Source organism: Oncorhynchus nerka, linkage group LG20, assembly GCF_034236695.1.
Source record: "Oncorhynchus nerka isolate Pitt River linkage group LG20, Oner_Uvic_2.0, whole genome shotgun sequence".
In the NCBI taxonomy this organism is placed as follows: Eukaryota; Metazoa; Chordata; class Actinopteri; order Salmoniformes; family Salmonidae; genus Oncorhynchus; species Oncorhynchus nerka.
Window position 1 is genome coordinate 70,206,288 of NC_088415.1, and position 22,942 is coordinate 70,229,229.

General features: G+C 44.0%; 1 protein-coding gene across 1 annotated transcript in view; it reads right to left on the minus strand.

Moving 5' to 3' along the window:
• Window positions 1–22,942, minus strand: part of LOC115103043 (contactin-associated protein-like 2) — a 66,587-nt gene that overhangs the window by 22,067 nt on the left and 21,578 nt on the right. The window contains exons 7-17 of the mRNA XM_065005719.1: window positions 22,436–22,579; window positions 20,953–21,211; window positions 20,518–20,667; window positions 19,880–20,042; window positions 9,981–10,087; window positions 9,606–9,725; window positions 9,108–9,228; window positions 8,687–8,766; window positions 5,730–5,886; window positions 5,408–5,535; window positions 5,152–5,322 (exon numbers count right to left, since the gene is read on the minus strand). Of these exons, the coding sequence (XP_064861791.1) occupies window positions 5,152–5,322; window positions 5,408–5,535; window positions 5,730–5,886; window positions 8,687–8,766; window positions 9,108–9,228; window positions 9,606–9,725; window positions 9,981–10,087; window positions 19,880–20,042; window positions 20,518–20,667; window positions 20,953–21,211; window positions 22,436–22,579 (1,600 nt within the window). The remainder of the gene's footprint in view (window positions 1–5,151; window positions 5,323–5,407; window positions 5,536–5,729; window positions 5,887–8,686; window positions 8,767–9,107; window positions 9,229–9,605; window positions 9,726–9,980; window positions 10,088–19,879; window positions 20,043–20,517; window positions 20,668–20,952; window positions 21,212–22,435; window positions 22,580–22,942) is intronic.

Sequence of the window (22,942 nt, forward strand, 5' to 3'; positions counted from 1 at the left end):
TTTCAAAAAGCTCCCTGGTCTTTATTGAATCTGTGCTTGAAATTCAATACTTGACTCGGGGACCTTACAGATGTATGTATGGGAGACAGAGGAAAGGTGGTCAATCAAAAATCATGTCAACCCCTATTATTTGACACAGAGTGAGTAACTTATGTGATTTCTTAAGCCAAATTTGACTTCTGAACTAATTTAGGCTTGCCTAAACAAAGGGGGTGAATAGTTATGCGATGACTATATTTTATACTGAAAAATATATATAAACGCAACATGTAAAGTGTTGGTCCCATGTTTCATGAGCTGAAATAAAATATACATTTTCCATAATAATAAAACGCTTTTTTCTCTTACATTTTTGTGCACAAATTTGTTTACAACCCTGTTAGTGAGCATTTCTCCTTTGCCAAGATAATCCATCCACCTGACAGGTGTGGCATATCAAGAAGCTGATTATACAGCATGATCATTACACAAGTGCACCTTGTACTGGGGACAGTTTTGTCACACAACACAATACCACACTGCCCTAGCAAGCAAAAAGTAAATAACTGCTCATAGCATGGAACTGAGAAAAATTGCTTTTATTTACCTTGGTTTCACAGTTACATTATGCAGTTACTGCTAACATGACCCCAATTGTCTCTAAAACACAATGCAATAGAGGCAGGATACTTGTCCACATGATTAAACAAGTATTTAAGGTTACTAACCACCGGTCCTGGGATTCATCATTACGCACACCTAGCACTCATCATTACGCGTACCTGAGAATCATTATGCACACCTGGACTCCATTACCTTCATAATTTCCTCCCCTTTATATGTCACTCTCCAGTTGGTATTGTTCTTGTGTATCGGCGGTCTGCCTTATGTTAGTGTCATGTTCTTGGTTTTGTTGTTTTATTAAAACGTTGCACCTGCTTCCGACTCACCGCCCCATCATTACAGATTATCACCTCACCTATGGGAAGCATCAGGGAGTGTTTTTTTCTTTTGTGTGTCAGTGTAAATGACTTCAGTCCGGGAGCCGCACAGGCTCTCATGCCTCTGCCAGATCGCCAGGCTAGCCGGCTCGTCGGGCTTTCATGCCTCCGCCGGCTCGCCAGGCTCTCATGCATCAGCCGGTCTGTCAGATTCCCGCGCCCCAGCCGGATCGACAGGTTCCCGCGCCCCAGTCGGCTCGTCACATTCCCGCGCCCCAGGTGGCTCGACAGGTTCCCGTGCCCCAGCCGGCTTGACAGGTTCCCGCGCCCCCAGCCGGCTCGACAGGTTCCCGCGCTTCAGCAAGGGTGACTGGTCCGCTCTTGATCCCGGGTTCGTCCCCTTTGTTGGCATCCTGCGGCTGGAGCTGCACGTCAGGGAGGGGGTACTGCCACGTATACTCCCTCTCTGGGCTCTAGGTCATCAGGCTGCTGATTATCCTACACACCTGTCACCATCATCAAGAGCACCAGCGCCTCATGACACTCACCTGGAATCCATCACCTCCTTGATTATCTTCCCTATATCTGTCACTCCCCTTGGTTCTTTCCTCAGGTGTTATTGACTCTGTTTCATGTTGGTGCGTTGTGTTTCGTGTTTATTGTTTTGTTTATTTATTAAAACACTCACTCCCTGTACTTGCTTCCCGACTCTCAGTGCACTTGTTACACATTAACTAATTTTTGACCAAATGAGCAGTTACTGCCTTTTTGCTTGGTACGGCAGCACAGATGTCTCAAGTTTCGAGGGAGTGTGCAATTTGCATGCTGACTGCAGAAATGTCCACCAGAGCTTTTTCCAGAGAATTGAATGCAGCGTGACACATATCCTTCACATAGAGGCTGTTGATTGTGGCCTGTGGAATGTTGTCCCACTTCTCTTAAATGGCTGTGCCAAGTTGCTAGATATTGTTGGGAACTGACAACGCCCGCATAGATCCAGAGCATCCCAAACATGCTCAATGGGTGACATGTTTGAGTATGCAGGCAATGGAAGAACGGGGACATTTTCAGCTTCCAGGAATTGTGTACATATTATTGCGATATGGGGCCATGCACTATCATGCTGAAACACGAGGTAATAGCAGCGGATGAATGGCACGACAATGGACCTTATGATCTCGTCACTGTATTTCTGTGCATTCAAATTGCCATCGATAAAATGAAATTGTGTTCGTTGTCCATAGCTTATGCCTGCCCACACCAAAAACCCCTCGCCACCATGGGGCACTCTGTTTACAATGTTGACATCAGCAAACCGCTCGCCCACACGATGCCATACACGCTGTCTGCCATCTGCCCGGTACAGTTGAAACCAGGATTAATCTGTGAAGAGAACAGCGTATCTGTGGCCAACGAAGGTGAGCATTTGCCCACCGAAGTCAGTTATGACGCCTAACTGCAGTCAGGTCAAGACCTTGGTGAGGACGATGAGCATGCAGATGAGCTTCCCTGAGACGGTTTCTGACAGATTCTGCAAAAATTCTTCAGTTGTGCAAGCCCACTGTTTCATCAGCTGTCTGTGTTGCTGGTCTGAGACGATCCCGCAGGTGAAGAAGCCAGATTTGGAGGTCCTGGGCTGGCGTGGTTACATGTGGTCTGCAGTTGTGAGGCTGGTTGGGACGTACTGCCAAATTGTCTAAAACGATGTTGGAGGTGGCATATGGTAACGAAATTAATATTTAAATGATCTGGCAACAGCTCTGGTGGACATTCCTGCAGTCAGCATGCCAATTGCACGAACCTTAAAAACTTGAGACAAACCTGAGACATCTGTTGAATTGTTGTATTTTGTTGTGTGACAAAACTGCAAATTCTAGAGTGGCCTTTTATTGTCCACAGCACAAGGTGCACCTGTCTAATGACCATGCTGTTTAATCAGTTTCTTGATATGCCACACCTATTAGGTAGATAGATTATCTTGGTAAATGAGAATGCTCACTAACAGGGATATAAACACATTTCTGCACAGAATCTGAGAGAAATAAGCTTTAAGTGCGTATGGAACATTTCTGGGATCTTTTATTTCATCTCATGAAACACGGGACCAACACTTTACATGTTGTGTTCATATTTTTGGTCAGTATAAAACGAAACATAATTCATGATGGTTTTTATTTTATTTTAGTTCGTTTTGGAGTCAAAGATAATAGTTTCAGCATAGTTTTAGTTTTTCAAACAGGTTTGTTCATTACAGTATTTGATTTCGGGTTTACTATATTGGTTATGATTATTGGTTTTCATTTTTAGTTTCAGTTTTTGTTTACAATAATAACCTTGGTCTGCTTACATAACAGTATTGACTTTTCAATGAATGTGAAGTAAGCTGGCATTCAATTTACACTTTGAAATGTCGGAGGCCTTGAAATATTGTTGCTGGTATCATGATGATTTGAAACATGAAAGACTGACAATATTGCATTTATAGCTCTGAAAAATTTAAAATTTTCTAGATGGGTTTTTGACAAGTACCTATCAGACCATGACACCTAGAAATGCGTAAGGCAGACAAATACTCCAGTAGTGAGATAGATCTCTTCACAGCGGCACAGTTTGCTCATTTTCCCCTCTGTCAATCGTCATTTACTTCATTGAAACACTGCTGACAAGTGTCATCATACCCCCTGTTGGGTCCAATTCCACCGAGACAAACGTCACATACCGACAACCTGTCTGTAATCACTCAACATCCTTTCTGATTGTTTAATCCACATCAATCACAGAGATCCAAGTTACTATCGAGTAATGAGATTTCACAGGGATTGTAATTGAGCGCTTTCCACTAACCAGGGGTCTCACCCTGGACCACCTTTCATTGGGAGAATCATTCTTTGATTTGATTTCCCAACCGACTCAATAGATCTATATTGAAGGGAGCTGTCTGATTACATTTGTTCTCCATTCAGAGCATGTACTGAAGCTGTGGAGATGACATAGGGGAGCCCTGTCAATCATAGATCCACCTGTTCAGAGCAGATGCTCGGCCTGCAGGACTGGCAGAGAACCTCCTGAAGCTCAGAGAAGAATTTTGGAGGGGGGCCAAGTCTCATTAAAACAACTGCCATTGCCAAGCTCTAAAGAGAAATTCTAATGCATAACGGTACTCTAGAGTTTTGAGTGAAAAAGTATTTAAAATACAACAGCTTACAAGGGGCTTAGTAAATCCATTTCTCTTGGCAGACTAATACTGTACCTTGTGAATATTAAAATGGGGGGAAACTATTAAATATGAAATGTTTTTTAAAGAATATTTTCTGTCTGTGTCTCTAACGAAAGACACTGTTTCTTCAGAGCAACTGAATCACTGTAATAATACTGCTCAAATACTGTCAACTCATTGCACCAAAAAATGGCGTCAGTAAAGCTTGAAATCTGCCAGAGAAAAAGGGTCAGAAACAATAACAAATGGGGCCTGAGGCGATGGAAGCAGCTCAAAGATATTTCTGACCATTGATCTTTCCCAGCGGAAGGAAACTGCTCCCCACCAGTTCAAAAATCATGCTTAAATGTCACTGGAAACCAATTTGATCTAACAATACCATTTCCAAACAGGGATCCCACTGTGCTGGTGAACTTTAAGTTAATACTGACTTCCAGCCATTTCTAAAGCGCTAAAGTTTAATATCTGATGACAAAATGAAAGAAGTACGGCCTGCAATCGATGAGATCAATGGCAGCCTTTATGGAGAGCCCTAGGGTTGGTCTTCTAACATGTTCTCCGACTCTACAGTACACACACACACTGGTGCCCCAAAATTCAATCTACCATCTTGTTACAGTCCCCAAGAGCTGACCCTGGAGATTTATTAAGAACTGAATGTTGTTTTACAGTAGCTCTCATGGAACATGACACGTGACACTTGCTTAGTGGCTGGTGGTTTGTTTTTTAGTAGGAACAAGAGATTCTTGTTTTGTGGCTGCAAGATAGACATGATCCTTTTTGACTTAGAGGAAAGTCTTAGTGGAATGTCTAGGTCGATATCTACTGTGAATAAGCCTCACTAACACTGTCCAAACCACTGAATTTATACTGCATCTATACATTATATATTGTAATGGTAGTTTTTTTTTGCAGATGTGGAGGTAGAACTTTGATACTGAACTGCACACACATCCATAATACAGGTCTACAGGTAGTGTATATCGACCTGTTACTGAGTAGTAGTACACTCACCTTTTAGCTCCAGGCGGATGAAGTCAGCATTGCCAAGGTTCTCCAGAAAGACGCCATAAGAGGAGGAAGTCTTGAAATAGAAAGAGATGTCAGCACTGGTCTCCCCTTGGAAGGTAGGGAAGTGCAGGTATGATGCAGGCGTGTTGAAGGATGCTGCGTTCCAGTAGTTACCTGGGAAACAGACAGGAAACAAGAATAACTGCCTGTGTACATTACTGATTAGCATTCTAAGTTGTGGAACTGATAACAAACTCACCATCTCCTTGACAACGCAGTGGACCCACAGTCAGCTTAGCCTCAGAGCCAGCACGGTTAGTGTCACCAACTACCACCTGACTCACAGGCAGATGGTCTTTATACACCAGGAGACCAGCGTCCTCTCTCCTAAAAAAAATACATCACAAAACTATATGAAATACAGAGTAGAATTTTCACTACAAAAGGCACAACAGTAAGATTGTAGCACAAAGAAAATGTGACAATGTATTACTTGATACATTTCAGGATAACTAGATCTAGCTTACGTTTCCATACGGTAGCATTTCATCTCTAGTGTTGTTCAGAGTGGAGTCACTCACCACCGCGTTTGGTCAGCGTCACAGTTGCAGTAGTACTTGGGGTCGGTGCAGTTCCTTTCGATTCCACAGGCACACTTCTGGATCCCTGGTCCTGAACCACCCCAGTAATAATGCCTCTCATTGGCCCTGCCAACCCACCATGTGAATGGGGACCCAGCTGCAAAATAACAACATGAATCAGCACAGAATATACCAAAACAACAAAATACTCAATACATAAGCATGATGCTACATTATTTGTGTATATCTAAACAAATGACCATAGTCTAAGCTGTTTCATTTACTCTTCTACTGGCATACAAATAACACAATGCTACCTTTGTTGATGTCAATCTTTCATGGCAAATAGCATTGAAGTTGAGATGGGTCTATTGATGCATATTGTATGAATAGGTCAGACGCCATAAAACGGCTATATTACAAGCCTACAGTATGTATAGATCCTTATGTACAGTACAAGCGTTACCAGATGATCCGTTTCCCTCACTCGTTTGACACTTTACTTTTTATTGATTGAGAGAAGCTATGTGGTCTATTAATCAGCTATTCACCCCGTTTCACCCCCGCACCAACAGCAGCACAGACAGATAGTCTTATTCAGCACTCCAGGTAATAAAAAATGACTCGCTCTAGGGAATGGGAAAATAACTGGTGTGAGGAATCACATCAAGTGGAAATGTCTGTTCTATAGATGGACAAACAAGATCATTTATCAAGGCAAACACTCCCCAGGGCGTTTGTTCTTCTTCAACATCTCCACCATCCTTGTGTTGTGTCCTGACTCCTGCATCATCTCTAGAAACTTTTAAAAGCACTCTTGTGTTTTGCTGTTTACAATGTGAATTATGCGTTTGAAATATTTTCATATTTTCTGAATAATCAGACAATGGTCATGTCTGCCATAACAATAAGCAGTGGGAAAACATAAAAAATAAAAAAAACAATGTTTACAGTAATTTTCAAAAGACAAGAGTGTTATGTGTTATTTAATTACAGCCAAACGATTAGACACTTTCCATCTTGTCATTGTTACTTATCAGCAGCACCTGGCAAAAATTGCCCTCCAGTGAATGACAAATAATAATTGAATGAAAAATAATAATAGGTTTGTAGTACATTATCAAAGGGGACGGTGAAACATTTATGCAGTGTTTACATCAATGGGGAAATAATATTGGAAGGATAATGCGTCTGCGGTTTATAGCAGCTGGGGTGGTCTGTTCATCACACACGCCTTCCTAGATATCTCCCAAAATTGTTTCAGTAATAGCCAGGGGGACACATAGTGAGGTGGTGAGGCTCCAGGGAAAGAACAAAGGCTGTTACACTGGTTGTTTCCTGCGAGGTACCTATGTTCCACACAGGTCCCCACATGCATGGGAGAGAGTGGGATATGGAGAGAGAGAGAGGAAGGACACACACACACACACACACACACACACACACACACACACACACACACACACACACAGCGAAAGGGGGTTGGATGGAGAGAGGAGGCTGGATAGAGAGAGTGGAGCAAGATTGGGGGGAGCAGTGTGAACTCCCTGGATATTTATTTAACTTTTATTTAACTAGGCAAGTCAGTTAAGAACAAATTCTTATTTTCAATGACGGCCTAGGAACAGTGGGTTAACTGCCTGTTCAGGGGCAGAACGACAGATTTGTACCTTGTCAGCTTGGGGGTTTGAACATGCAACCTTCCGGTTACTAGTCCAACGCTCTAACCACTAGGCTACCCTGCTGCCCCAAAATAATCAATAATTCAGGGTATTAATGGTGATGAGAGGGAGACAGGCTCAGGGCCTGGAGGCCAAGCGTCCCCCTGTTGAGTGAGAGGGGAGAGGCACACCAGCAAGGGGATAATGTCAGGTAGAGTAGGCTTCTATTCCTCAATACTGGTTGAATGTGCACCACTGGGGCCAACACAATAAGACTACTAAATGAGGGAGAAATAGTATGGCCAGGCAGTCTTCTGACCAGTAATGTGTGACTCCTCATCTCTTTCAGCGCACTGATGCTGCCAACCAACACGCTCCCTTTCACCATGCTAAACAGCTGTCGAGCTGCGAGGTGTACAGAGCTCACCAGAACGCGAATGATGTGTGGGTTTTATCTGTCAACATCTCCAGTCAGTCCGACCATTGTCTCAGATCCTAACACATCCAAAGGATTTGATGAAAACTTGTTATGCTGGTCATACAGTTCACGGTATCGCAATTCCAGTGGGTCAGAAGTTTACATACACTAAGTTGATTGTGCCTTTAAACAGCTTGAAAAATTCCAGAAAATGATGTCATGCTTCTGATAACCTCAGAACTCTATAGACCCTCAGGGGGAACGGCTGTCACTTGATAGCACCAGATGAGATGAAACCAAGGTAAAAAAAAAAAACAGCAAACAAAACAACACTAGATTGTTGGAAGACACTGAAGAGCCTTTGGGTTTCTGTGGCTGTCATGGAATTTCAGTTGTAATATTTCCTGTAGTTGGCTTGAGGGAATGAAACAGTTCCAGTTGCCACAGATAGTATTCCTCTTTTCCATGAGATGGGAAGAGAGCCACTGCAATAAGCGCTTGGCTCTCTTCTGTGAGTAATGACAAGGGATGACAACTACTGTGACGCTATCTAATGTACGCCTGCTTGCCTTCTCATCTTGTGAAACACTTGCCAAATAAAATAGATAAGAATATTCTAGATTTGTCGCCCAAATGCTAATAACCATCTGCTATACAATCTGACAACACTTAAATGAACATTCATCAAAAACAAACACTGGGAAGGGAAAAGAGAAGACGGCATATTCTTGGCATATTATTTCTGCAAATGCATAAATTAGTGTGTCTTTGTTGGAAATAATAGTATTTCCCTTTAGAAACAGATCCTTTTCTCAGATATACATATGAGCACACAAAAACACATACAAACACCAAAAAACACACAAAGTCCTCTTTACCTGGGTTATTGAGCAGTCGAGACATTCGACAGGCGTAGGCTACATGCTGTTCACAGTACTCTGCACTGCTCGTGATGGCTGTCACCTGTCACAGGGAGAGAAAACAGGGCTTGAGCAAAGCAGAATGCATAACATTTAGTAATTGAGGGATCGTAGCAGAGCTGAGTGAAAATACACTGAGAGAACATCTTTAATAAACAATGTAGCTAGCTAATGCCTTCGACAGTAACTTTTAAAATACACATAGGGCTGGTTTCTCGACACAAAAAAATAACCATGGAGTTTCTCCATTGAGCATGGTTCTCAGTCCAAAACTAGACTTTGTGTCCGTTAAACCTGCCCATTAAATCCATGTTTCTTTTCCATTGAGCTGGTTCCATCATGAATGGGTGATGATGTCATAGGGTCATAAGGTAGTAAGGTCACCTGCTCTGTGGACATGTTGTAGTTGAGCTGCAGCAAAGCCTTCCTCTCCAAGTCTGAGCCACTCACTGAGGTCTGGGGAGACAGGTTGTTTCTCACTGTAGTCCACACCTTGTCCTCTGCAACATAGTCAACAACACCATCAAAAACCAGTCAGCGTGACCAATATTTACAGGAGAGGAACAAAATGTAGGTCAGCTATCCCAGTGGTCAAAACTGGTTGCCATGACGTTACTACAACCAGATGAAGAACAATACTTTATTGATCCATTTTCCTTGCAGTCCACAGAAAATCCTCCAGTTGCTGGCCCGCCTCTCTAAGGTCTAGGTTACCTGCCACCCCAAATTACAACCAAACACCAGATTTTGTTGTATTCTGGTTATAATGATATAATTTCAACCAGATTTGCCTGCTCGGATGGGACAAAATCATCTGATGCCATAATGGTTAAGTGGATTTTCTGTTTGGTAGGCTTGGGAGGTACTGTACTCTTACCAGTCATGTTGCAGTTGACTTTGAAGGGGCCTACGGGACCACTCCCATCAGGGTCGATCCAGTACGTGCCAGATGTTTTACCAAGATGTTTGTATTCCTCACAGGACTGTTCATACACGGCTGGAGAGGAGGAATTCACACGCGAGAGAGGAAACCACATGTATTATGGAGTTTACATTACAGCAGAATTACTTATTCATCATTATAAATCCAGGAGTTTCCCCATGTGGTTTTAATGTCAGTGAGGTGAATGTGCAAAAATGTAACTGATGTTTCAGATGGGTCCCTGAGGGTATGAATAATGAGAGATCATAGATGAAGATGTCCATATACTGTATGAAGATGTCTTGATAGGCTGAGGAGGAGGATACTTACAGGTATGGCATGTAGCCCCAGTGTAGCCTGTCCCATTGCAGGAGCACCTGAAACTGTCCCAGGTCTGAGTGCAGCGGCCTCCATGTTCACAGTGGTTAGGGACACATCTGGGGGGGGGGGGGGTAGATCACATGATGAAGTAGCAGAAGTGACCGATAATTGAACTACTTTGACATTTGTGAAACTACAGATGTAGGATCATAATTTGAGCCAGTCTGCTACAGCAGGAAAATAATCCTGCAGCAACAGGAAATGTGAATTCTTATGTGGATTATAATTAATGAACAATTTTGTAGGGGTTGATACATTTTTCATAAGGGAAAATTAAGTATGAAATTTAAAAAAATAAATGACAAACATCAGAAGCCTTTTTAAACCTCAAATACATTACACATTCTCCTACAACAGAGTGATCAAATTAAGATCCTACATCTGTACAGATGGGACAGAAAATATTGTAGGGATAATAACTTTCGTAGTGTGCATCCTGCAAATATCATCTACCCTCAAAAACAAATTAATTTGAGGCTGCATACATTTGGTACTTCTTCAAATCATATTCACATGGCGAAGAAGTGCTGTCTAATTGAAATACGCTGACCTTAGTGAGACAACTGGGGTTAAATATCACTGTGGTGTCTCTGTGTCGTGACAGTAATCAGCCAACCCACAGAGCTGTGAGGAGGTTTGTGACCTTTTTTTCCATGTACAGTACCAGTCAAAAGTTTGGACACACCTACTCATTCAAGGGTTTTTCTTTATTTTTTACTTTTTTCCACATTGTAGAATAATAGTGAAGACATCAAAACTAGGAAATAACACATATGGAATCACGAAGTAACCAAAAAAGTGTTAAACAAATCAAAATATTTTTTATATTCTTGATTCTTCACTCTGCGGTCCAACTCATCCCAAACAATCTCAACTGGGTTGAGGTCGGGTGATTGTGGAGGCCAGGTGTCAGGTATGCGTAAATAGTTGTAAAGGAGTCAGGTGCAGGAGAGCAGATATGGTGTAGCCAACGGAGCCTTTTATTTTGGCGAACCAAAAGCACACGGTAAAGTGAACACGAAATAACAATGCGGGTTAACATAACCCAGTGCAACAGACTAATGTACGCAATACATGAAACAGAATAAACAATACCACACAAAGACATGAGGGAAACAGAGGGTTAAATACACAACACATAATGAGGGAAATGAGAACCAGGTGTGTGGGAAAACAAGACAAGACAAATGGAAAATGAAAAATGGATTGGCGATGGCTAGAAGACCGGCGACGTCGACCGCCGAGCACCGCCCGAACAAGGAGAGGCATCGACTTTGGCAGAAGGTCTAATGAGTACGATGGGGGACAGAGTGCTGGTTTCAAGCGCAGGGTGCAACAGGTGTTTATTAGTAAAGGACCACAGGAGGAAGCAGGTAGATGTGTCCAGGGGCAGGCAGAAGGTAATACAAAGGGACTCCAAAAAAGTAACAGTACAGGCAAGGAAAAGGCTAATATCGTAGTCCAGGAGATCAGGCAAGAGGTTGATGACAGGAAATTTGATAGGCAAAAGTACAGGTAGGGAATAGGCAAAACGGCTTCGTTAGTGAGGATGGCCAAAAACTACGATACACGTGAGGACTAACATAGAAATAAACAGAGCTTCGAATAGTATATGTACAAAAACAAACAATACCTCACAATGATGGGGTGCAAAGAACTGAACTAAATACTGTATGTAAATGGAATACAGGTGTGTGAACAGGTGATCAGAATTCAGGTGATTGGGATCTGGAGAGTGAGCTGGGTTCAGGGGATCTATGTGTTGGAGAGTGTGAGTTGGAAGCAGACGTTACACCAGGTCATCTGATACAGCACTCCATCACTCTCATTCCAGGTCAAATAGCCGTTCCACAGCCTGGAGGTCTGTTGGGTCATTGTCCTGTTGAAAAACAAATGATAATCCCACTGAGCGCAAACCACATGGGATGGCGTATCGCTGCAGAATGATGTGGTAGCCATGCTGGTTAAATGTGCCTTGAATTCTAAATAAATCACAGACAGCGTCACCAGCAAAGCACCCCCACACCATCACACCTCCTCCTCCATGCTTCATGGTGGGAACCACACATGCAGAGATCCTCCGTTCACCTACTCTGCATTTCAAAAAAGCACTGCGGATGGAACAAATTGGACAGATTTCCACCGGTCTAATGTCCATTGCTCATGTTTCTTGGCACAAGCAAGTCTCTTATTCTTATTGGTGTCCTTTACTAGTGTTTTCTTTCGCAAAAATTAGACCCTGAAGGCCTGATTCACAAAGTCTCATCTGAACAGTTCATGTTGAGATCTGTTACTGTCTGTTACTTGAACTCTGTGAAGCATTTATTTGGGCTGAAATCTGAGGTGCTGTTAACTCTAATGAACTCTGGGTCTTCCTTTCCTGTGGCGGTCTTCATGAGAGCTAGTTTCATCATAGCGCTGGATGGTTCTTGCGACGGCACTTGAAGAAACGTATAAAGTTCTTGAAATTTTCCGTATTGACTGACTTTCATGTCTTAAAAAAATGATGGACTGTCCTTTCTCTTTGCTTATTTGAGCTGTTCTTGACATAATATGGACTTGGTCTTTTACCAAATAGAGCTATCTTCTGTATACCACCTCTACCTTGTCACAACACAACTGATAGGCCCAAATGCATTAAGGAAAGCAATTCCACAAATTAACTTCTAACAAGGCACACCTGTTCATTTAAATGCATTCCAGGTGACTAACTCATGAAGCTGGCTGAATACCAAGAATGTGCAAAGCTGTCACCAAGGCAAAGGGTGGCTACTTTGAAAAATCTCAAATATTGTCACACCCTGACCTTAGAGAGCCGTCATATTTGTCAATTTGTTTAGGTCAGGGTGTGATTTGGGGTGGGCATTCTATGTTCTATTTTCTATATTTGTATTTATTTGTTTTGGCCGGGTATGGTTCTCAATCAGGGACAGCTGTCTATCGTTGTCTCTGATTGGGAACCATACTTAGGCAGCCCTTTATCCCACCTGTCTTTGTGGGTATTTAACTTTGTTTGTGGCACTAATGCCCTGTAAGCTTCAGGGTTGTTTTTTAGTTTGTTTTTTGTTTGGTGACATTTTGAAATAAAAAGGAAAATGTACGCTCACCACGCTGCACCTTGGTCCACTTCTTTTGACGGCTGTGACAAATATAAAGTGTATTTTTGTTTGTTTAACACTTTTTTGGTTACTACATGATTCCATATGTGGGATTTCATAGTTTTGATATATTCACTATTATTCTACAATGTAGAAAATAGTACAAAATACCTGGAATGAGTCGGTGTGTCCAAACCTTTGCCTGGTACTTTATATTTGATACCACAGTGTGGTGAATGGTAGGGTCTATCACTTTATCACTGTACTAGTTCATTTCCAGGTCAGGGACCCCCTACACCACATATGTCAGAGTCAAGGCCCGCGGGCCACATCCGGCCCGCAAGAAGGTTTTTTACGGCCCCTGGGATGATCTTGATTTATTATTAGAACCGGCCCGCAGCAAGCCGGCAGCCCGCAGATCTTTTACACGCACCAATACTACATTTCCCACAATGCAAAGGTGAAGCACCGAGCAGTAGGCTGCTTCATTTCAATATTTATTGGCACAGCAGTCGTCAGCATCACAGTAAAATTAACTTTCAGATACCCATCAAAAATGGCAAAACGGAAGGTGGATACTGAGAACCGGGGGTTTCAAACAAGGTGGGAGTCGGAGTATATGTTCACGAAGGTAGCTGGAAAACCTGTGTGTCTTCTGTGTGGAGAAAGTGTGGCGGTACTGAAAGAGTATAATCTGAGACGACATTATGAAACGAAACACGCGGACAAAAACAAGAATATGGACATGGAACAAAGGCTACAAAAGGCAGAGGAATTAAAACGAGGCCTCAAATCTCGACAGGCTCTGTTCAAAAAAGCCAAATCACAAGGCCAGGCTGCTGTCAAGGCCAGTTTTATTTTGGCAGAAGAGATCGCTAAATCAGCCCGGCCATTTACGGAGGGGGATTTCATCAAAAACTGCATGATTAAAGTTTGTGACGAAGTTTGCCCAGAAAAAGGCAACTCTTTTTAAATGTGAGTCTGAGCAGAAACACCATTGCCGAGAGAGTAGACCAGTTGTCCATCAATCTAAAAGAGCAGCTTGTGAAAAAGGGAAAAGATTTTATTGCATATTCCTTGGCTGTGGATGAGAGCACCGACATTTCTGACATTGCCCAGTTGTCAATTTTCATCCGCGGAGTGGACTCCAACCTAAGCGTGACAGAGGAGTTTTTGGCTTTACGTCCTATGCATGGCACAACTACGGGGCATGATTTGTATGAAGAGGTGTCAAGATGTGTAAATGAGATGGAGCTGCCTTGGGAAAAACTCGTGGGTTTGACAACCGACGGAGCACCTGCGATGTGTGGACACAGGAGCGGACTGGTGGCGAAGATACGGGAAAAGATGCAAGAGGAAAACGCGACAGGTGAGCTGACAGCTTATCATTGTATCATACACCAGGAAGCGTTGTGCGGTAAAGCCTTGAAAATGGAGCATGTAATGAGCATCATCACGCGCACAGTTAACTTTATCAGAGCCAAAGGTTTGAATCACCGCCAGTTCAAGGCATTTCTGACGGAGTTAGAAACGGAGCATGGTGATTTGCCTTATCACACAGAGGTGCGATGGCTAAGCCAGGGAAAGGTGCTTCAAAGATGTTTCGAGCTTCGTGAGGAGATTTGTCTGTTCTTGGACAGCAAAGGGAAAGACACAACACAACTCCGAGACGAAATGTTTCTGTGTGAAATGGCTTTTCTGTGTGACATTACGAGTCATCTGAATGCAATAAACTTGCAGCTGCAGGGTCGGGATCGTGTCATCTCTGATATGTACAGTACAGTGAAGGCATTTAAAACCAAACTGACTCTGTGGGAGACGCAGATGCGGAAAGAAAATTTGAGCCACTTTCCCAGCTGCCAGACCATGAAAGAGAAGCTCTCTACCAGTGCGTTCCCGAGCACACAGTTGGCTGATAAAATAGGTATGCTTGCCGCTGACTTTCGACGCCGATTTGCTGACTTTGAAGCACAAAAAAGCAGGTTGGAACTGCTCGGTAACCCATTTGCTGTTGACGTGGAAAGCTCACCACCAAACCTCCAAATGGAGTTGATTGACCTCCAATGCAATGATGCACTGAGGGCAAAATATGCGGCAGTGGGTGCTGCGGAGTTCGCCCGTTTCCTCCCGGCACAATGCCCCAGCTGCGCATCCAGGCTGCTCAAACGTTGTCTATGTTTGGCAGCACATACCTGTGTGAACAACTGTTTTCTTTGATGAACCTGAACAAAACATCACACAGAAGTCGACTTACTGCTGAACACCTCCACTCAATTCTGAGGATTTCTTCAGCTCAGAGCCTTACCCCGAACATTGATGAACTTGTGGAAAAGATGGGACACCACCAAGTATCACCCTCAACCTCAAACAAGTGAACATTACTGTGCAATCACATATTTAGAGTTTTTACTCAGTTCAAGTTTAAAAGTTAAAATTTAATATTTGTTTTCACTGCATGTTACTTCTCCTTAAACAAAGTGTTGTTTTTGATTAATAGATTTTTGCACTTTATTTTTTTGTATTTCAATCCAATTATATTTTAAAAATATTTCAGTTGAGTGGATGATAGAAAATTGCTATTATTGTTTTTTCTTTGAAGTAAATTTAGCCCACTTTTGCTAAAATAGAAAATATAGTCTACTGATGGTGCCTTGAATACCGGTTTCTTTCATTTAATGTTCATGTTATGGGGATATTTATATAAAGGAAATTTGTCTTTTGTGTCTGTTGAAAATTAAAGATTACTGACAGAGCCATAAGAAAATATTGCTTTATTTATCTGATCATATTGTAATATATTTGTTAGGTTTTCAGTAGGTTCAATTAGGTTCACTAGACTATATGCGTCATTTAAAATTTTTTCAATGAACATTCGAACAGTCCGGCCCTCGTCTTGTAGCTGATTTTTTTATTTGGCCCTCCGTCCATTTGACTTTGACACCCCTGCCCTACACCTATGTGTCGGTCACAGTGTCTCCCCAGACGCCCAACGTTAAAAGCATTAAACCTGCTGGTGTGATCAAAGGGCTGTAGTAACATGAAGTTCCAATTGAAGGTAGGTGAATTCCCCCTGGTAGCATTATTTAGACTGAGGATATCATCACCACAATTCTGTAAATATGCATTTATTTTTATTTAATGCGAGAAAAATTCTGGTGTATCGGATTAGCGTTAACATAATACTGTATGGTTCGTCGTTGGGAGAAAGAGAGGAGGACCAAGATGCAGAGTGGTAAATATTTAATTATGACTTTTAATGAAAACGAATACTCGAACAAAACAACAAAACACGATAAACGAAACAGTCCTGAACGGTGAAATAAAACACAGAACAGAAAATAATCACCCACGAAACACAATAGAAAACAGGCTCCCTAAATATGGTTCTCAATCAGGGACAACGATTGACAGCTGCCTCTGATTGAGAACTATACCAGGCCAAACACAGAAATAGCTAATCATAGAAAAACTAACATAGACAACACACCCAACTCACGCCCTGATCATACTAAAACAAAGACATAGCAAAAGAACTAAGGTCACAACGTGACAGTACCCCCCCCCCCCCCCCAAGGTGCGGACTCCGGCCGCAAAACCTGAACCTGTAGGGGAGGGTCTGGGTGGGTGTCTGTCCGCGGTGGCGGCTCTGGCGCGGGACGTGGACCCCACTCCACCATAGTCCTTGTCCGGCTCTTAGCCCGCCTCCGTGGCCTCTTTAGAGCGGTGACCCTCGCCGCTGACCTCGGACTGGGGACCATAGCCACGGGTCCCGAATGGACGGGAGACTCCGGCAGCACCGGACAGACGGGAGACTCCGGCAGCACCAGACAGACGGGAGACTCCGGCAGCACCGGACAGGCGGGAGACTCCGGCAGCACCGGACAGGCGGGAGAGTCCGGCAGCACCGGACAGGCGGGAGACTCTGGCAGCAACGCCGTGACAGACGGCTCTGGCAGCTCCTGACTGACGGACGGCTCTGGCAGCTCCTGACTGACGGACGGCTCTGGCAGATCCTGGCTGACGGACGGCTCTGGCAGCTCCTGACTGACGGGTGGCTCTGGCAGCTCCTGACTGACGGGCGGATCTGGCAGCTCCTGACTGACGGGTGATTCTGGCAGCTCAGGACAGACGGGAGACTCTGGCAGCTCAGGACAGACGGGAGACTCTGGCAGCTCAGGACAGACGGGAGACTCTGGCAGCTCAGGACAGACGGGAGACTCTGGCAGCTCAGGACAGGCGGGAGACTCTGGCAGATCCGGACAGGAGGGAGACTCTGGCAGATCCGGACTGGAGGGAGACTCTGGCAGATCCGGACTGGAGGGAGACTCTGGCAGATCCGGACTGGAGGGAGACTCTGGCAGATCCGGACTGGAGGGAGACTCTGGCAGATCCGGACTGGAGGGAGACTCTGGCAGCGCTGGACAGGCGGGAGCACCTGTAGGGAGGAACAGAGACAGCCTGGTGCGGGAGGCTGCCACCGGAGGGCTGGTGCATGGAGGTGGCACCGTATAGACCGGACCGTGATGGTGCACTGGAGCCCTCGAGCACCGAGCCTGCCCAACCCTACCTGGCTGAATGCTCCCCGTAGCCAGGCCAGTGCGGCGAGGTGGAATAGCCCGCACTGGGCTGTGCTGGCGAACAGGGGACACCATGCGTAGGGCTGGTGCCATGTACCCCGGCCCAAGGAGACGCACTGGAGACCAGATGCGCTGAGCCGGCTTCATGGCACCTGGCTCGATGCCCACTCTAGCCCGGCCGATACGAGGCGCTGCTATATACCGCACCGGGCTATGCCTATTCACCGGGGACACCGTGCGCCTCACGGCATAACACTGTGCCTGCCCGGTCCACCTCTCTCCACGGTAAGCACGGGGAGTTGGCTCAGGTCTCCTACCTAACTTAGCCACACTCCCCGTGTGCCCCCCCCAATACATTTTTGGGGCTGCCTCTCGGTCTTCCTTGACCGCCGTGCCAACTCCATTCTCCGGTATCCCTCCTCACATTGTTCCAGAGAATCCCAGGCGGGCTCCGGCACTCTCCCTGGGTCGACCGACCACCTCTCTATTTCGTCCCATGTTGTAACCTCCTCCAGATAGTGCTGCTCCTTACCACGCTGCTTGGTCCTTGGGTGGTGGGTGATTCTGTAACATTCGTCGTTGGGAGAAAGAGAGGAGGACCAAGGTGCAGAGTGGTAAGTATTCATTATGCCTTTTAATGAAAATGAATACTCGAACAAAACAACAAAACACGACAAACAAAACAGTCCTGAACGGTGAAATAAAACACAGAACAGAAAATAATCACCCACGAAACACAATAGAAAACAGGCTCCCTAAATATGGTTCTCAATCAGGGACAACGATTGACAGCTGCCTCTGATTGAGAACCATACCAGGCCAAACACAGAAATAGCAAATCATAGAAAAACTAACATAGACAACCCATCCAACTCACGCCCTGACCATACTAAAACAAAGACATAACAAAAGAATTAAGGTCAGAACGTGACAAATACATAAGCCAAATGAACCACACATCAAGAGTATTCAACCATAAATGGATCTATCATACATACATACTACACAAATCTCCCTAGAATAATAATCAAGTTTGATTTGACGTCTGATGGTAAAGCTGAGATCCGCATTAGGCGAAACAGCGTCACAGGCTCTTTTATTATTGATTTGTTTTTGTTTTTGAAAAGGAGGATATGAGCATTGAGCAACGTAATATATATATATATATTCACACTCTGCTGTTCTATTGCATGTGCAGTGATGTGCAATGATTGTCTCAAACAGTGTTTGTTGTTTGAAGTAATGTCTTTGTAATATCGTAAACAGACGTGGCAGTTTCACCGCAACGGATTCCAACTTCAAGATGAAAACAAATCCGCATGACTGTCTTTAACTTTTCTGAAAATGTCTTAATCTGACATTTCAAATGGTGTCGTTAACAATTCCGGAACATAAGGTTGGATTAATGGGATCTACAGTTTGACTCCTAATCACTAGCGGAGAATAAGAAACAGAGATAAGATTCCATTTATGAACCAGAACCATGTGTTGGAGTGAACCCACATACTGTGAGAATGAATTTAATTAGTTTATCCGGATAAGAATGTTAGCGCATATCCATATTTTGAGTAACCTTTCGGTGAAATTGCATTTCCATATCTCAGGAGGAGCAGTGCTTTTCCACTTCATGGTTTTAATGAGCTTAGCTTTGGGGATGTGCGCCTGTGTGGCTGTGTGCTTGTGTACGCGTGCATTTACCAGCAGGAACACAGAGATTGCACACTAAGACATCCTATACCAAAGCCTTGTGTGATCCGCTGATCCCAGCCTCTCGCTGTGTCCCTGTGTGAGACCTAAGGGGTCGAAACGTATCAATAAAATCACCTGGGAGCATGAACAGCAGTGTGTGGCATTTTCCTTTTCATTTTCTCTGTGTGAGACGCCTGCTTGGTCTTCATACTTATACCCGATACTCACCTCTCACTGAGAGACAAAGCCTCTCGGTCCACACGATGGTGCAGTTGGTGGGACCCGTGCTGCCTTTTTGAATAGACAGTGCGACGCATGCCCAAGCAGCATGCGTAGCCCCTCAGGTAAGGTTATAGGTAGCCCCTCAGGTATAGGGTATAGCACGCATTTATACTTTTACTTTCATGATCAACAGCAAAGAAAAAAGTCTGGTTTGAATAAGTCAGCTAAGCAAGGGAATGGTATAAATGGTATACAATATTACCTGTCTATGATGGCACACATATCCAGGCTGACATTCTCAAAGGTTCCCATGTTGCCTTGCTCTACAGCCACCAGGTCAGCGAGCTGGTCGTCCACGTGGATCAGCTGCATACAGCCCTGGAAAGAGCGCTGGGCAGGGGGCGTGTTGGTACGCAGGAAGTAGCCTACAGGAGGACAACAGGAAAAAGGTACAAACGTTTTTCATATGGTCAAGACTGCGCTTTCTGTTTGAAAAGTAAAGTTTCGAGACACAGTTCAGGTATTAAGCAACATTAATTATATGAGCATTGTGTTTTGGTTTAAAATATTATGGAGCTTTCATTCAATATTTAATACGCCCTCTTAAAGGCAACTACAGTACTTCAAAGGCAATCAAAACACAAAGACAACAAAAAGGCAACCAATCAAAAGTAACAAAGAGGATTTAATGACAAAGCCTGCCATCAAACACACAACAAAACATGTGCAATCAACAAATCACAATAGTGTTTGTCAGACTGAATTAAGGGAAATGTAATAATGAATAAGTATGTGCCAAAGCCCATAACAAGGGCTTATACATTATACAACAGAGCCATATACCGGTACAGAGATACATGTACTGTATATGGCTCTGTTATAAGCCATCTCTGTAAGTACCTCCAAAGTAGTATTGTCCCCCTGTTCTGATCTGAATGGGAATGACCGTTCTGACAGTGGATGCCTCGTCACCATCAATGGTCAGCATGGCGTAGTTCTCCAGAGCATGGAGGTAGACGTTGTGCCACTGGCCGTCGTTGAGCCCCGAACCTGAACAGAGACCACAGACAGAACAATATGGCTTTATGAATCAGTCAAGGTGGGTGATGAGCAAACAACTGCAATTACTGAAACATCAGAAAAACAACTTGAAATTCTGAGAAAGACTGAGAACACAGGGCCTAACAGACTGAGCTTCAGCTACGGAAGACCCTCATGGGGAGGGCCTCCCCAAATTGATAGAGAGAATGAATTAATGAAGGGAGGGTCTTTGGTCTAAATGAACACGTCTACTTCAGTGCATTAGCCAGCATGGCCGTACTAACTAGACCATACCTGAGGAGATGTCTATACGTGTGTTTTTCTTCTGGGCGACGTTGATGTAGACGGTGACTTTTCCCTCTGTGAGGCCCACCTCCACCACGCCATCAGCCAAGGCCGTGTAGAAGAGCAGGCCGCTGGGGTTCCACGTCCGGAAGGACAGGCTGACCGACAGGGTGTCGCTGTCCTGCAGCCCCGGGAGATGCAGGAAGCTGGTGGCGTTGAAGAACACAGGGAAGGAGTGCGTCTCGCTGCAGGAGAACGTCAGGTTCCTCTGTAAGGGGGATAGAAAGTATGACAGCAAACAGTTATACAAGTTAAGGCAGCTTTCCCTCTTGATTTAAACTCACGACATTAGCACAACCATATAAATATAGTTAGCATCAGTGGAGGCTGGTGGGGGGGATCTATAGGAGGACAGGCTCATTGTAATGAGCCATTTATTCCATTCCAGCCATTACAATGAGCCCACCCTCCTATAACTCTTTCCAGCAGCCTCCTCTGGTTAGCATATATTTTGCATAAGAGATACATCAGAAAACCTAAAGTGCTTTTTCGATGTAAATGTTGGGGTTTAATGCATTGGAAAATGCAAGCGCCTGCATTATTTCCAACACAGAAAAACACTCATCATACAGCACTTGACTAAAACCGTTTTCATCTGCTCTCCTCATCAAAGCTGATCTTTCTCCCTCTACTTGTGCTGAAAGCAAAGCATGCAATCCAACACCAAGAAACTTTGTGGATATCCCACAGTTTGGTAAACCCATTTACTCACAGAAAAAAACAGGGCTAAGAGGCACATAAGAAGTGAAATCAATAACAATGGTTAAATCCATACTTTAGTGCAGTAATGGCTCACACACCATCACACACCATTGACAACAGAGCAGTAATTGCTTTAAACCCTATGCTGAGGGCTTCTGAAGCTTGACACATTTATTGGGTTCAATCCCATTGCATGGAATACTCTTTTATTCAGCATATTACTTCTAAGAAATGTATTTGTTTTCCGACATCATCACCACAAGGTAAGAGTTTCTTCACTTCTGCACTCATAGAAAAAGGGTCGGCTGTCCCTATAGGATAACCCTTTTTGGTTTCAAGTAGAACCCCTTTGGGTTCCATGTAGAACCCTCTGTGGAAAGGGTTCTTCACGGAACCCAAAAGAGTTCTACATGGAACCAAAAATGGTTCTTCAAAGGGGTCTCCTATGGGGACAGCCAAAGAACCATTTTAGGTTCTAGATATCACCTTTTTTTTCTAGGAGTGTGATTTATAGATGCACTAAAGCCTGTTTTATTAGCGCCTCAGTGAAAAAGGCAAATTATATTGAATTGTATTGCAGTGAGGTGTTGTGTCACTGGCCTTTCCAAATAGGTAATCACAAATACATGGCTGTTCCTAACGTTTATGTTTTCAAGGTATACTAGTGAATCACAAACCAAGTAGTAAAGATGACACTCAGGTATACAAAAAATGACAGAAATGTTCTTACAAAACTTGAAGTATCAATTTTCTTTCTCTTGACCAGGTTGGTAATGTTATCTCCGTTGTAGGTGATGCCCTCCATGCAACCAACAAAGTTCTCCCTGCCTCCCGAGCTGGGCTTGGCAGAGACAGGCATGCCTCCAAAGCTGATCTGGAGGACACAGGAAGGAGAAGAGGAAATGGGGTCAAGTTTTAGTTGAAGAGGCTCGGCAGCAGGAGCCACATCTCAGAGCCATTTGTCGCTTTGAATCAAATCAATACAGCAGCATATATCCCTTCAGGGAATATATTGGTTTTCACTTGTGCCTGATTGCATTAATCTCCCCTTTATAATGAGTGTATGGTGTTGTGTTTTTTTCCCTCTCCTTCCTTGCGGAGGCAAAGTAATTTCCTTCAGTATCGCACACTGATAATTACACAGACAAACCTAAAAGTTAAGTTCTGTAATCACAGGGGAGCCGCAGTACAGAGGGCTTGCTCTGACTTAGCATCCGTGAACTAACACATCTTCACA